The 14,812-nt window shown below is 44.1% G+C and overlaps 1 protein-coding gene across 2 annotated transcripts in view; it reads right to left on the reverse strand.

Moving 5' to 3' along the window:
* Positions 1-788: 788 nt before the first annotated feature.
* The window catches only part of PHF12 (PHD finger protein 12), a 55,893-nt gene continuing 41,869 nt past the window's right edge, over positions 789-14,812 (reverse strand). For both annotated transcript variants that reach the window (XM_073667910.1, XM_073667903.1), the window contains 7 exons: positions 13,803-14,541; positions 7,158-7,286; positions 6,895-7,038; positions 4,381-4,482; positions 3,912-3,994; positions 2,676-2,814; positions 789-1,390 (listed from right to left, as the gene is read on the reverse strand). In XM_073667910.1, coding sequence (XP_073524011.1) covers positions 1,050-1,390; positions 2,676-2,814; positions 3,912-3,994; positions 4,381-4,482; positions 6,895-7,038; positions 7,158-7,286; positions 13,803-14,541 — 1,677 coding nt within the window. In that variant the 3' untranslated portion in view covers positions 789-1,049. The remainder of the gene's footprint in view (positions 1,391-2,675; positions 2,815-3,911; positions 3,995-4,380; positions 4,483-6,894; positions 7,039-7,157; positions 7,287-13,802; positions 14,542-14,812) is intronic.

Consider the following 14,812-nt stretch of genomic DNA (forward strand, 5'->3'; position numbering starts at 1 on the left):
TGTTAATCTTTTTCAGATTAAGCATAGTGTCGCCTCCTAGTGGACAGCAGCATAACACCCATGATCCTGTGTCCCCCAATGAGGTGACAGAGTAATACGCTGCGTCCAAAACGCTGTTATTTCCTGATCGTGGGCACATAGCCTCATCACTCCCAAAGATCGGAACTTATGGAAAGGTATTACACACAAAAGCTCAGAAAGAATCAACTTTTTATATATACAGAATACAGGAAAAAAGGTTTGTAAAATCTAAAACGATACAATTATATTTACATTGAATCTAGCTCGTCCAATCTCCTCAAAGAGAAGTGGCAGTATTACATTAAAAAAAAAAAAAAGGGGACAAACAAGTATACAACAAAAACGTTTGTTACAACAGACAGGAGCCAAAAGGCATATCACACGCAGCACTGTATACATTAAAAAAATATTGAAAAAAAAAAAAAATCCAGGGCAAAAGGGCAGCCATCTGTTGTATATGTACAAAACGCTGAATGCTGTACTCGCTGTCACAATGAAGAGGCTTTATTAGAGCGGTGGTCAGACTAAGGGTGGACGCTTGTAAGCAGTTACATGTAACAAAATTAATCCTGTATTAATGGAAACCTGAAATGCTCTATAAAAGTGTCACTGGCACAAAAACAGGTATGAGCTTGTGGTGTCATTTATTCATTTACAATGGCATGAAAAGAAAAAAAAAATCCTAAATTCAGTTTTTCGGGTCTCCAAACGTTACAATCTTGTCCTGGGTAAACTCGCTACAGGGAAAGGGGCTCTCGGAGTCTTAGAATAAAAAAAAATAGATATTTATATATATTTATAATATATGAAATGTATGATAGAAATATATGTGCAAATGCCCCTAAAATGAGCAGAGGAAAAAAAAAAAAAGAAAAATAAAAAAGGTGAAGCTTCTTCATATCATGCAAATGTGCAAACTCGTTCTGGCCAAAACAGTTTCCGAGAGGCCGTTGGACATGTTTGCTCTGCCGAATAGGTTGAATTTCAGGAAGAGTTTGCCGTCTTGTAAGAGTTCTAGTGTTTGGTTCCTAAGGAACAGAGTTGGATCGTAAAACGGGCACCTGGTGGGGCGACTTCAGAGAGATCTTGTCTTCCAAGTCCAGGTCTTGTGCTAGGACTTCACTCTCGCCCTTGGGCTGCCTTGTTGCAAACTCAGTGATGGAGAACAGGAATTGAATGCAGCCCAACTTAATGTAGCTTCCATGGTGAAGGAGAGCGGTGCCCTCCCAGCCAGCCCCACTGCCTCCGATGAGACTGGAGCTGCTGGCTTTGCAGTTACACGGCTGGACGTGGGGACCTTGTGCATGGGAGTTCATGACCGCCTCTTCCTTAACTGACTCTGGCTCGGGGTTTTGGCTCTTGCGGTGCTCTAAGAGGGAAAAAAAAAAGTTTTAATGAAAATTTTTAATTAGTCTTCTTCTCAGAGTGTGACATCATGTGAACACGTAATCGAAGGACATGGTAAAATGTGCCGAACACAGTGGATTTTACAACTGCATTTGTGCATGGAAAATCCATAGCAAATAGTTGCAGCAAAGTGGATACGATTTTACCAAATCCCATTCACACGCCGTAGAAAGAATCCCCGAACCATGCAGATTTTACATGGATGAGAGAACTTATGGCAAATTCACATACATGAATGACACCTCATGAAGTGGTTATATCCAGGGTGGTGCAGGAAATAACCTATACTCACTTCCCAACCAGCGCTACACCGACAGTATGGGGTCCCACCGGCCTCCTGGCATCATAAAGCAGGGGTGTTCATGTGACCACTGATCGACTGCAGCCTTTACATTTCAGAAGAAAAGGAAGACATCTCTTGTCCTATTCGGACAAAATGTGAAAGCTGCAGCTGATCAGCGGTAATGCAATGTCTCCAGAAAAGGGGGCGGAGGAGCAGCGCCGACATCGGAAGTGAGTATAGGGTTTTTTTAAAATTGCACCTCGCTGAACCCATTAAGTTTAAACTTTAAGTAGGGGAAAAACCCCTTTCAGACAAAAAAATAAATGGGATGTATGGGATTACAAAAACAGGGCTGCTTTCTTCCACACAATGCTACATCTGATAGTTTTGTGGGCAAGTGTTGCGGTTTTCCGTCAAAAAAGCGAGGCAAATTTATCTAATCCACTACAATACCTTCAAAAGGGGTTTTCTCACAATCATCTAATATTGCTGGGGTCCCACCTCTAAGCCCCGCAGTGATAGCATAGTGGGGTCTCCCAAGTGCCCTCATGCAGTGTGGAAACCCCAGGACTTTGGTCTCCTTTTCCAGAGATCGATGGTCCCTAGCAATCTTACATTTATGACCTATGCTATAGACAGATAATAAATTCTATTTGTGGGGAAAGTCCTTGTAATAGGTGGGCTTTGAGGTGTCCATTTTTCTTTCTGAGTACAAGAACTTTTAACAAGTGACTCTTGGGAAGTCTACAAATCGGAGGTATATCATGGATCCTACAGACAATGGAGTCAATTCCATCATTCAATATAAAACCTCCAAGAAAACGCTTGATATTTACCAGGTTATATCACTCAGTGATGGACGACATCTATGTTTGCACAAAATTTACAGAAATAGGAACACGTTTTTCTATCATATTACTGAAATTGGGACCGGGGAACAACACAAAAAATACCACCCGCTTACTTATAACGTTCTGCACTTTGGCAACAATACTGCTAGGAGGGGTCGGGAGGATCTTCTCAGAAAAGTCGCACGAATACAAGACGTTATCAACAGTCGTCCCGTGTTCACTGTAATTCAGCAGCTCGTAATGCTTTGTGTTCTGTATGGGGGAGAGCAGAGGAGACATTTCAACAATTCCTTCATTATCAGGAGCAGCAATATTAGAGTAAGGTTCATGACCAAAGCAAGCGAGTGTGGGAGGAAACAAAATCCCACAAATATGGGGAGTACATGGAAACTCCAAGCAGATGTTACCCTCAGATGATTAGAAGCCGAGAACCTCAGTACCCAGAAAACTCACTGAACGATAATGAGCTTTACAAAGCAGATCCGCCATTGCAGGATTCAGACATTTTCTAGCATTAGGCCCCATGAGGAAAAACTAGCGCTGAAACAAGGCGAGAGCAGAAGTGCCATAGCCGGGTGAATGGGAGTCTCCATAAACATATGACCACAAACTTCTGATTTCCTGGTGCAGTGACTGGAACGACTTGTCTGCACACAGGGTATAGGTGGAACTAATGACTGTACAAATTAAAGGAGATGACACTGTATTTTTTACTGCAAAATGGATTTTTCCTTGTGACTGGGGTAACTATACAGTAGTTCCAGAGCTGATGATCGAGGTGAGCCAAGACTGGGTTAAATCAAAGGCAAATGTACAGGTACCAGATGGATATATGGTAACTGCCGATGCAAGTGTATACACATTAAAGGGTTATCTGGGACTTTGTTTGGCTAAGAGTCTAAGCAATTAGCGGCAGGTAATTAACTACCTGCCTGTTCTGCAATGATGTCTTCTGGCTTATGCAGTGATTCTGTGGCTTCATTTGACCTCTCGTCACCAGAGAAGCTCTCTCTCTTCTGCTCTGCTGGTTGGGTGTCACTGCTGACATTATGCTGATTGACAGCCGGCTCCCAGCAGATGGGCAGTGAGGAGCAGGCTGTCAATCAGCATGACATCGGCAATGACGTCCTGATGACAGAACAGTGGATGAGAAGGAGCTGCTCTGTCGAAGTGACATCATCGGAAGCATAATTGCCAGCAGGAGTGATCCGTGACTACTTTGAGCCGGCAGAGATCGGCATCGGTGCAGCACAGGCAGGAAGTTAGGAACTGCCTGCAGCTAATTGCATAGCCTCATGACCAAACCCCCTCCCCCACCACAAATCCTGGATAATCATACACATACTCACCTCATCGTAAAATATGCAGGCATGCTTCCCAGAAACATAGTTGCAATGCCCATAATTTGTAAGGCACACGTCCATGTCTGCTCCTGCAATGACAGTGGTGACATATAATGAATGTGCTGATGGGCACAGGAACTAAGCAACAGCAGAGATAACAGGTTTAAGTATTCAAGCAGAATTATAATGTAGGATCAGTTTTTGCAGTAACAAAAGGTGGGAGAAAAAAAACAAACAAAACAAACCCTTAACTCCATAATTAATGTCTATGAAAAAAAAAGAAGAAAAGCATTGTGCAGCAGACATGTGATGTTGTGATGTAACAATCGCCACTGTCTCACCTGTCACCTATATTGTTTTAACACTATAAATGCTTGCCACTTATGCTACCCAAGAAAACATGAGAAGAATTGCAAGGGTTCAATGATTTACAAGAATAGTTTTAAGACTGAACGAAGCAATGTTGTAAACTAACCTGTGCCAATATAGAGAGTCCGGTAGCACATATTGACGGGAGCCCCCGTACCCATCATCAGGGGGTAAAACACGGCCCTGGCCTGCACATCTCTTCTCTGGGCTGCATCAAGGCAAACAGATAAGAGACACAGTTATCACAACTACAGGAAAACAAGACGTCTACTCACACGGCAGTGCTCTGCTCAGTATTCCCTCCTCACACGGCAGTGCTCTGCTCAGTATCCCCTCCTCACACGGCAGTGCTCTGCTCAGTATCCCCTCCTCACACGGCAGTGCTCTGCTCAGTATCCCCTCCTCACACGGCAGTGCTCTGCTCAGTATCCCCTCCTCACACGGCAGTGCTCTGCTCAGTATCCCCTCCTCACACGGCAGTGCTCTGCTCAGTATCCCCTCCTCACACGGCAGTGCTCTGCTCAGTATCCCCTCCTCACACGGCAGTGCTCTGCTCAGTATCCCCTCCTCACACGGCAGTGCTCTGCTCAGTATCCCCCATTAGTATTTCTAAGCTGAAATTAGAAGTGGGTCCTAAACAAAGATGTCACAGTGGAAAGATTTTTATCTTTTGAGTGTCTAGTTTCTCCTACATAAAATGCTCATTTTAATGTGAGGCAGAGAACTTACAAAAGCCATTCTGAAAAGGATTTACAAAGTACACCAGTCTCATCAAGTCTAAAAGATCTATGTAACTCCTTCCCTCCGCAGACATTTTATAGTTTTTGCACTATCGTTTTTTCCAACCCCTTCTTCTAATGCCGGGGTCACACGAGTGTTGACTCGCTCATGCGAGAGGACCGGGCCATTATGCTAATGATACTCGGCTCTAACTCTGATCAGAGCTTGGTCCGAATGTCAGCTCAATGATCAGATTCTCTAGGAGAGAATCGTAGCACAGGTGAGGAGAAGATGGAGAACTTCATTTCGCCATCGTCTGAGTCTGCAGATGTCGGACTGCACTTGGATAACATCAGAGTGCAGTCTGAGGTTTTACCCATGGACTTTTATAGGTGCATGTCATTCAATTTGCAGAGTCACTCATAGCTGCGATTTTTTCCACAGACAGATTCATTCTGTGGAAAAAAAACCCTCTGATTTGCACTGCCCCATTATATAACATTGGTCCAAGAGTACTACCTGATAAAATATTGGATAACACTCGTCCGAGTTATACGCTGGTGTGAGCCCTAAGAGCATTTACATTTTTCCATCAACATAGCTGTATGAGGGCTCATTTTTTGAGTTGCAGTGTTTAATGACAGCATTCATTTTAACAATCAATGCAGTGGAAAAACAAAAATCCAAGTATTATTTACCAAATACAGTGAAATTCTGAAAAAAAAACACGCAATGCTTTTGGGGGTTTGTTTGTATGGAATACATTCTGGTAAACTAACTGAATCGCGATTCTCCAGGTCAGGGCAATCACAGACTAACTTGAACCTTTTTTTTTTCATATAAGTTAATACATTTTTTCGTTTTCTGTCGCCATTTTCCGAGACCATAACACTTTTGTTTCTCCATCGACTGAGCAGGATCACTGCTTGTTTTTTAGCATGACGATATTATTGATAGACATTTGGGCTATACAAGACATTTTGATCTGTTTTTATTAAATTTTTTTTCTTTTTAATGAATAGTGACCAAAAAAAAAAACTAATTCAGGTGTTCTGATTACTCTTCTCACTATGGCATTTACCGATCAAATCAATTTATTTTATATTTTGATAGATTGGAGTTTTTTTTAATTCGGCAATAGCAAATGTGTTATTTTCTTTATTTTAACGGGGTGTGGGGTGGTGATTCAAAGTTATAATTTTTTTAAACCTATTTTTTTTACTTTTATAGTTCCCTTAGAGGACATGAGCCTGTGACTGTCTGATCGCTTATGCTATAAATGGAATTATTATATTGTAAAATATAGTGAAAGTTACGGTCTCCTTTGAAGCGTAGCATACAGGGGACAGAGATGGCAGTGACCGGGGCAGTCAGCAGGCCCCCGGCTGTCACAATAACCCATTGGCACCATGCAGTCGTGTCACAGAGCACAGATGGGAACCAGCATGCAGAAGCATTGAAGCGCCTTCTGAGTAAATGTCGCTACCAAAGACTGACATTGGTGTTTATATGGTTAGAGACAGATGCCGGCTATTTCATATAGCCGGTATCTGCAGCGTGTGGAGGGAGCTCAGCCCCTGGGTCCCTTATACACGTGATCACTCTTGCAATCATTTACATGTATGTGAAGTTGAACTGAGGGGTCAAAGGAGTCATCTCACGACGGACATAGTGCTTTTCTGCCATCTCTGGAACTGGCATCTCCCTCTAGAACAGGGATCTGTCTGGCAACTGACCAGTCAAAACCGTGCACTAAATGGAGAACGTACTCATTAAATGACATGAGACAATCCCTTTACGAATATATGAAATCTGTATTGTGAAGTCTGGTGATCGTTCCTCTTTTAGGCTTACTGGTTTCTGCACAAGTCGACATGACTGGAGACAGAATACAACCCACCTTCCACATGATGTCCAAGCGAAGGCGTTGGCGGTGGACGGGTGGCACTTGCTACAGGATGGTCTTTGGAAGAGAAGATCTCTTGGATTCTTTGCATGGCCAAAAACTTTACCAGCTTCTCATCCAGCAAGTTTATCTGGATCTCTGCAATATTACAAAAAGAATAATTCCATAATAGTGAGTTATAAGAAGCATCAGGTGATAAGAGGAGTATTTAACACCACAAATATGAAAAAACAAACCCCCTTAATACGGTCAATTACCTCCGTTTCCGTCCATCAACGATTTTAGAGAGTTTGTAAGTTCTGTCATCGCTGCAGAGTTTACTGTACACGGGGCAGAACCAGTTGAGGCCCCATCGATTAATAATGTACTGGCTTGGACTTTACCATCTGTAACAAATCAATCCAATCACTACAACAGATAATGTACAAATGTTTCTGGTCCATATGTAAAGTGCCTGTAGTTTTAGAAAACTTCTCATATGTAACATGTTTTAAATGGTGAGACCCCAAACAACGACAAAACAGCTCAGCTGTGCCCCTTTGGCTTTAAATGGACCTTCAACAATCAAAACCTCTGACCTGTCACTATGTCTGGCTTTCTGAAGCCAGAGGTGCACACCAATGTTCTGTACATTTATTGCTCATAACAGACTATACAAAATTAAAAAAACTATTGCTCAACACATTTTTATTTTTAATGGACCAAACAATCTTCTAAAGTTTATTCCAAAATATGACCAAGAGGGGACAGGGACACGAGAGGGGACAGGGACGATAACCTCAGCGCACAAATACAAAGTAATTTTGTGCTGTACAAGTTAAAAACACTAAAATAAAATTAGACAGGTGTGCACACACAGTATATGTATACCCCTCCCCTCTTCCAAAGTAATTTTACTCTGGCTGTACGAGTTCTGCCTCTCTTCGACTAAGGACCTGACTGAATCTATATTCTAGAGCCAGGGATAACTTTTTTTTTTTAAAAGGAGTTGTCCCCTTTCAGAAAATCACCCTCCCCAGGTCCATTGCTGTGTCTCCACTGCTGCTCCTGATGTCGTGTAGACAGTGGGGTATCCAATCACTTTGCTCAGCGGCTCTGCCCGTGTAGATGCATCGCTCCGCTTAAAGCTCAGTTATTGGCTGCTGTGCTGTGGACAGGTCATTACGTAGAGTTGCGACTTCGTTCTGTACCTGGGGAGGGTGCAGTTTTTTTTTTTGTTGTTAATGAAATACTGCGCAGGGGGGGGAGAAAAAAAAAAAAAAAACAAAAAAAAAAAAACGGGATTTTCTGAAGGGGTACAACACCTTTTACATAGGTTTTCTAAAATGTGCTCATTAACAAGTGTGATGTCTAAATTGTCCAAAATCACAAGAACTGGCCACCACCAGCCTGTAAGACGTGTACCCGATGGCCTGGCAGCCACGTCTTTAGAGGGCTTTCTCTGTCCTAATGCTGAACATTCAAATTTGCTGCACCATGTATGAGTGATCGTAGACGCAGCACTTCATAGGGGGTAACCTGGCTATATTTACTATATATAAGCCCCTAAAACCTGTTCATCTGTCATAATATTTTCAAACTCTGCAAGATGCATTGGTACAAGATCAATGCCAACTACTTGCAGGGGGGTGTCTTTATTAAAAAGGGTACACCGCAAAATGTCAGTACATAAATGCCTTATAAATGTGGATCTTCTCTCTGGGACTCGCACCCATCTCCAAAATGGGGTCCCACGACCGTAGTCCTATCTGGTGAGTTAGTCACTGGCGCCACATCCACCGGGGAAGAGAGTGAACAGCACAAGTATGCAGCTCTCTAGTCACTTCTATAGGAATCACAGAAACAAGCTTCCCGGTACGCCGGCTATTCGTCCCCATTGGTACTCCGACTATACGTCCCCATTGGTGGCTATTATTGCAAACATCAGATGAGATTTACATTTATTTACTAATGAAGATCACTTTTATCATTATCATTGATCTTTTTGTCATTTAAAATTGGGTCAAATTAGTCATTTAGACTGGACCTTAGGATGGGTGATATTAGGCTGTGTGCCCACGATGCGTTTAAGCGTTTCTGCAGCGGCAAAAAAGCTGCAGAAAAGCTTAAAAAACGCATGGTAGAAGGCCTGCCATGATCCCCAATGATAATCCGCATGTGCTGTGCACATGCTGCAGTAATTTCCGCTGCGGATTATCATTGCGGGAAAAAAACGCAGCACTACCAATTATTTTGCGGAAGTGCTGCGTTTTCGCCGCCATTGACTTGCATTGAAACGCATGGATTCCTCATCACTGTATATGTAGATGCGCATTCCATGCGTTCTAATGTGCAGATGGTACCCAGGTGTGGAGGACAGGAGACTCTCCTCTGGACCCGGGTACCATAGAACCTGTGAAAAAAAAGAATATGATAAAAAATAAATGTTATATTTCCCTCCTGATGGCCCCCGCTGCGCTTGTCCTCCCATGCCGGCAGCTCGCGATGGACTGAAGGACCTGCCCTGACATCATAGTCATGTGACGGCAGCTGCTGACAAGGGAGAACGGAGCGAAGCAAGACTGTGGGGGCCATCGGAAGGCAAGTATAATATTTATTTTTACCATTCTTTCGGTCACAGTATATAAATCCATGCTGTTTGCATGGATTTATATAGTGTGACCAAGTTGACAAGCACTTTCCAAGTAATGCTAAAATCACTTGGAAAGCGCTTGTCAACCCGCATGCGGAAATGCATGTGAAGAACGCTTCACATCCGCATGTCCCTGGCAGGAAAACGCATGTACAATCCGCATGTACAATCCGCATGTACAATCCACATGCCTTTTTTCTGCCAGGGAGACGCAGAAACGCTCAGGAAAAATCTGGAGCATTTCTGCATCGTGGGCACATAGCCTTACAGTAAGCCTGAACAACCCCTTCAAGATTGAATGGAAACTTAAAAAAACCCCAAAAAAAAACAACAAAAAAAAACAAAACCCATTAGGATCACTGTGTAAAGTTGGCCAAAAAAAAAAACGTGTGCATGCAGCATTCTGTCCAAAATGCTCCCATGTTTTGCTTCGCCTGGCTTCTGTGTAGAAGTGGTCATCTATGGCTGTGGTCTGCAACTTGAAGCTCTCCACCTGTGAAACTACCAACTCCTAGCATGCCCTGACACCACAGCATGCTGGTGCTTCATCGCAGCTGGAGCACTACAGGCTGCCGACCTCTCTTCTATGGGAACTTGAGCCAACAGGATTGGGACAAAACCTGGAAGGTGAAGAACATCAATGCTTCCAACTTAGTGCAACACCAAACATAGTTCGATTATTCCCACCAGCAAGCTGTGCCGGCCAAGTGTGCAGGTTATGGGGAGGGCCGGGAGAGAGCAGTCATCCGAAGATGCTATAACTACTGTATATGGCCAGTCTTTGTGTAGGGGCTAGTTCAGAAGAGTGGATTATATATATGTACGTGTGCTGTCCATGTTAAAATCACATACCCCACTGGCGAAAGTTAATCAATATGTGTGTTAAGTTTTTCCACTTGGACCAAATGTCTGAGTGGCAGGGGAAAAAAAAAATTCAGTATGCACTAATCTTCTGTATCTTGGACGAGACTCGTCAATTACACATTCTATGGGTGACCAAGAAAAAAAAAAAAAAAAAAAAAAAAAAAAAAAAAAAAATCGGATGCCATATGGATCATCAGGTGAGCCCAAAGGCCAATCAGCGCTTGGCGTCACTGTCCCCACCTCCTTTGGATGTATTACTATTTAAGAGAAAGTGAACGGCCAGCCGCACATCTCCGTTCCTCTTGATTATGAATAGGTCCAAAGGCAGGGACGGTGATGGCAGCAATGATTGGGCGCAGGGCTCATAACAGAACAGGTGCCCCGGGAACGTGAGTGCAGACACCGCTGGAACGGCGCCGGCATGGCAGGTATAAGGATGCCATACAGGTAAAAAAAGAAATCTGGACACAGATGACTATTGTCTTACTTCTGGATGAATATCAAATGATTTTTTCATATACTTGTCTGAGCCTGGCCTAAAGTTGAGACTTACAGCTGGTGCCCAATTTTTATCTAAGTGTTGGAATTCTTATTCAAACCGGCTCATAATGTCCCTAAGTGTAATTTATCGGCTCAGCGGGGGTCCCAAACGACAAACCATCAATATCAAAGCAGTGGACAACTTCTATAAAGGAAACCTATGACATACGGATTTCAGAACAACTCTACGTGCTGAGTTTTTGACAACAGTTAGAATTGCTATAATCCAAATCTGCAGTCATGCTAAAATGTATTTGAGAGTCAACAAACAATGATAGCTGCTGAGGATGGAAGGCATCAAGGCCACATGCTGCTGCCAATGACTGTGGTCTCCTCAGTGCAGTAGACATTAGGCATGGACATCAGCAGGAGAAGTTGCTCTTTAACCACCAAATGTAGAAAGTTGCATCCAAGTGATAGGAGATAACTTTCTGAAAGCTGGGGGTGCAACCACCGTGGCGTCACCGATCCTGAGAAACGGGGCTCTGAAAAGCTCGGGCTGAATGGAGCAGAGGTTGGTCATGTGCACTGCCTCTCCATTCATTCTTAATAGGAGCACCGGAAATTGCAGCGCTCGGCTGGTCTTCAGCGCGCCTATAGGAATGAAAGAAGTGGCCGTGCGCATGGCCAACTACTGCTCCATTCAACTGGGATTCTACAGAGCCCTGGTTATCAGGATTGTGGGGGCCACAGCAGTGAGACTCTTGCAATTGGAAAGTTATCCCCCCTCCCTTGGATGAGTTAACTTTCAAACATCCTTTTAATTGGCCATTATTCAAAAAGAGAACTATTCCTTCTAGACCCCCCTCACCTCACTGTACACATGTACACTCAGCTCCACTGGAGGCTTTCACAGGGGAGAACAAAAAAGGGCCGTGCATGTTGAAATCCATCATCATTGACCATTATTTCCACCTCACATCTGCGGTTGAGGGAGAAACTAAACAGCCCTATGCAGATTACAGTCGCTGCTTCTCCTGATGTTTACTGAATGCACAGGGCCTTTGAAGCCCTCGTCCGCATTAGAGAACAGTCGGCCAAATGATCGACCGTCATCTCCCCCTACAGAGGACACAAGAGCGTTCTTATCCAAGAGAACCTGCCAGAGTCCACTAAATTGGAAACTGGACAGATTTTATTTCCACCCAGGACACAATGCGATCGTAACCCAAGCTGCAGGTAGCATTAGCCAGTTTAGGATAAAGCCATTTTCCACCAGTCCTGACCAGGCAAACTTAAGACCCAGCAGCTCTTGCTCACTCCCTACACAAGACCGCTGGGTAACAGAGGAAGCACAGTTAGTGCGTCCTAATCTGTATACATAAGCGCAGGTTCAGAGCTGTATATAAGGAGAACTGAAAAGGAAAACATGTTTATCTTCCCTGTGAGAAGTCTGGCTGTGTCTGACTGCCGGCTCCCATTCTCCATAGCTGCACATTCTCGTGTAAGCTGCTTACATCGCACTGACGTTTTACAACATCAGTGCAGAGTAAAGAGTGGACTACCCACACGTATATAGTCTATGGGCGGTCTGGAGGTAGTTAATACAAGCCATAATAAGATTGAAAGTCATAAGAGTCAGTCTCCTCCAGTGCACAAAATAAAAATAAAGACTACATAAAAATATATATACGCGACTGTTCTACAATGCAGTTGGAGTTTATATTTGCCGACTATATAAGTAAAGGCTCATCAAAGGGGAGCTTCCAATTCATGTCTATTTTTTCCCACTGAAGAATCACAACCCAGAAAACTTTTGTGACGTAGCACACAAGAGACCTGACCCGGGTCTTGATGCTGCAGTTCCCACAACGCAGCAGTTCCCTGGTGATTATTTCCTTAGGAGACACAAATAAAATATGACGGAGTGCTGTGGACTCTAATTTCTAAACAGAGATCAGCAATGCCTTTGTTAAAACTACATTTGAGCACAATTATTTGCATGACCCTAGTGGCTGTGTCTGTTCTCCTAGTCTGCTGGACCAGCTTGCCACTCCCTGTGCCATCCTTGGTGCTGTTCTTCATTAGTAAGTCTTACAACATCATGGGGCCTACTAACAAGGCAGAAGGCAGGCAGAAGAAAGTTTGTAGTACTCTGATCCGCTGCCATGGTTTGCTCAGCTATAGTTACAGGGCTTATAAAATTAAATACATTTTCAGCCAGCCCTGCAGCTCGCCAAATTCTAGCGCCGTGAAATGTACACGCCATTAGGAATCAGGGACCGCTGGAACTGGCAAGCGGATTTATGTGGCCGCAATTTTCCCTGCCAAGCTGCAGTGCGTGCTGAAAATTTACTATGGGTTGGACAACCAGTTTTAACCCGTATCTGAGCGTTAGGGAATTTCAAGAAGCCCTCTATTACCGCAGATGTTGTCTTTTAGAGCAGAAACTATTCTACTAATATCAAGACAACTGAATAGGGAGAATGGAGTTGGCACTAGCGCCAATGACAATATTGCAGGCCTTCTGCTTGCCTCTCTCACAAAATACATACAAAATAGCGCTAACTATGCAAGAAAAGTAGTCCTTGACAACCCTTTCCAGAAGCGCTGATCATGTACAGCAGTGCCCATGTACAGTAGTGCATATATGTATGGCTCTGGCGCAGTGGCCTATGTCCGCTATAATATGCATTCAACATCCAGCTCAGCTAAGGCGGCCGCAATTAGAGATTAACCACCTAAATGCCTCCATGTAGTCAGACAAAGATGGGGCACCCTCTGTCAACCCCTACCATGCTTATGTGACAAAAGCCTCGCTGGAAACGTAACACCATTTTGAAATGTTCCAACTGTGTTCAAAACCTTGTAAATCATTACAAGCAGGAGAGACTCCCAAAGTGGGGGCCGTAACAAAATGACCTACCTGTGGGTGGAGCTGCTACACAAAGCCTGGATGCGCTGGAGGCAGCAGAGGCCAGGTCGCCCCCAGCTGCCTGTGGAGGTGTAAGTGCCCGGGTGCCAGAGAGAGGTGACCCAACTGGTCTGGAATCGTGCTGACTGAGTGGAGGAGCAGGTTGCGTTTGTTTCCATGACAAAGTGCTAGTAAGCTCCGGACTGGTGCAAGAATTAGGAGGGGTAAGAGCAGGACTCGGAAGCCTCTGGGTGCAGTGCGCAGGTCCCGTCGTTCCTTCACTCTTCAATATGTGATTTGGGAGAGCAACTGTTGTGGGAGGAGTGCCTGACCGAGGCCGCGCTTGTCTCTGAGAAAGTACAGAAATGCCAGGGCTGGTTGCAGACAGCCTTTGATGGTCATGTAACTGTTCCGTGGGGCTTGGGCTAATATAAGCATGAGGCCCGTTAGATTTGGACTCCGGTACAGCAGGTCCATTGGAAGTAACACTGCTGGCTGAGGGATGTGGTTTCACCACAAAAGCAGCATCATCTTCCAACACTGTAGATTGACTGCTCGGACACAGTCCTAAAGATGGAGAAAACGGAGGCTTGCCATCAGCGTGCTGGTGAGAGTTGGACAAGGGACCATCAGGCGATATAACTGGTTTCACATCCAACGAGTCGCCGTCCTCTGATCCCCAGCTTGGCATCTGCTTAGCAGATAAGTATTTCAATATGCTGCACTGAAGTGCAACCACACTACGGAGCCACTGAGGATTCAAAACAAAACCCAGAGAAAGGTGGATTAAAACTAGGAATACAACTCCCACCCGATACCTCGGGGTACAGGATTACATGCATAATGGAGGATGTAGGCATTTGTGGCTCTAAGGCTATGTTCACACTTTGACTGCAGCAAAAATGCAAAGGCGGTTCTCTTGGCAGTAAAGAAGCTGCTTACAAAAAGCAGGTTTTGCAGCATTTTTTAAAATACATTTGTCTCTTGTCCATGCGGATACAGTTTATTGCCTGTTGTTCCTG

Source organism: Phyllobates terribilis, unplaced genomic scaffold (assembly GCF_046119375.1).
Source record: "Phyllobates terribilis strain yellow unplaced genomic scaffold, ASM4611937v1 Scaffold_2__4_contigs__length_985480577, whole genome shotgun sequence".
NCBI lineage: Eukaryota > Metazoa > Chordata > Amphibia > Anura > Dendrobatidae > Phyllobates > Phyllobates terribilis.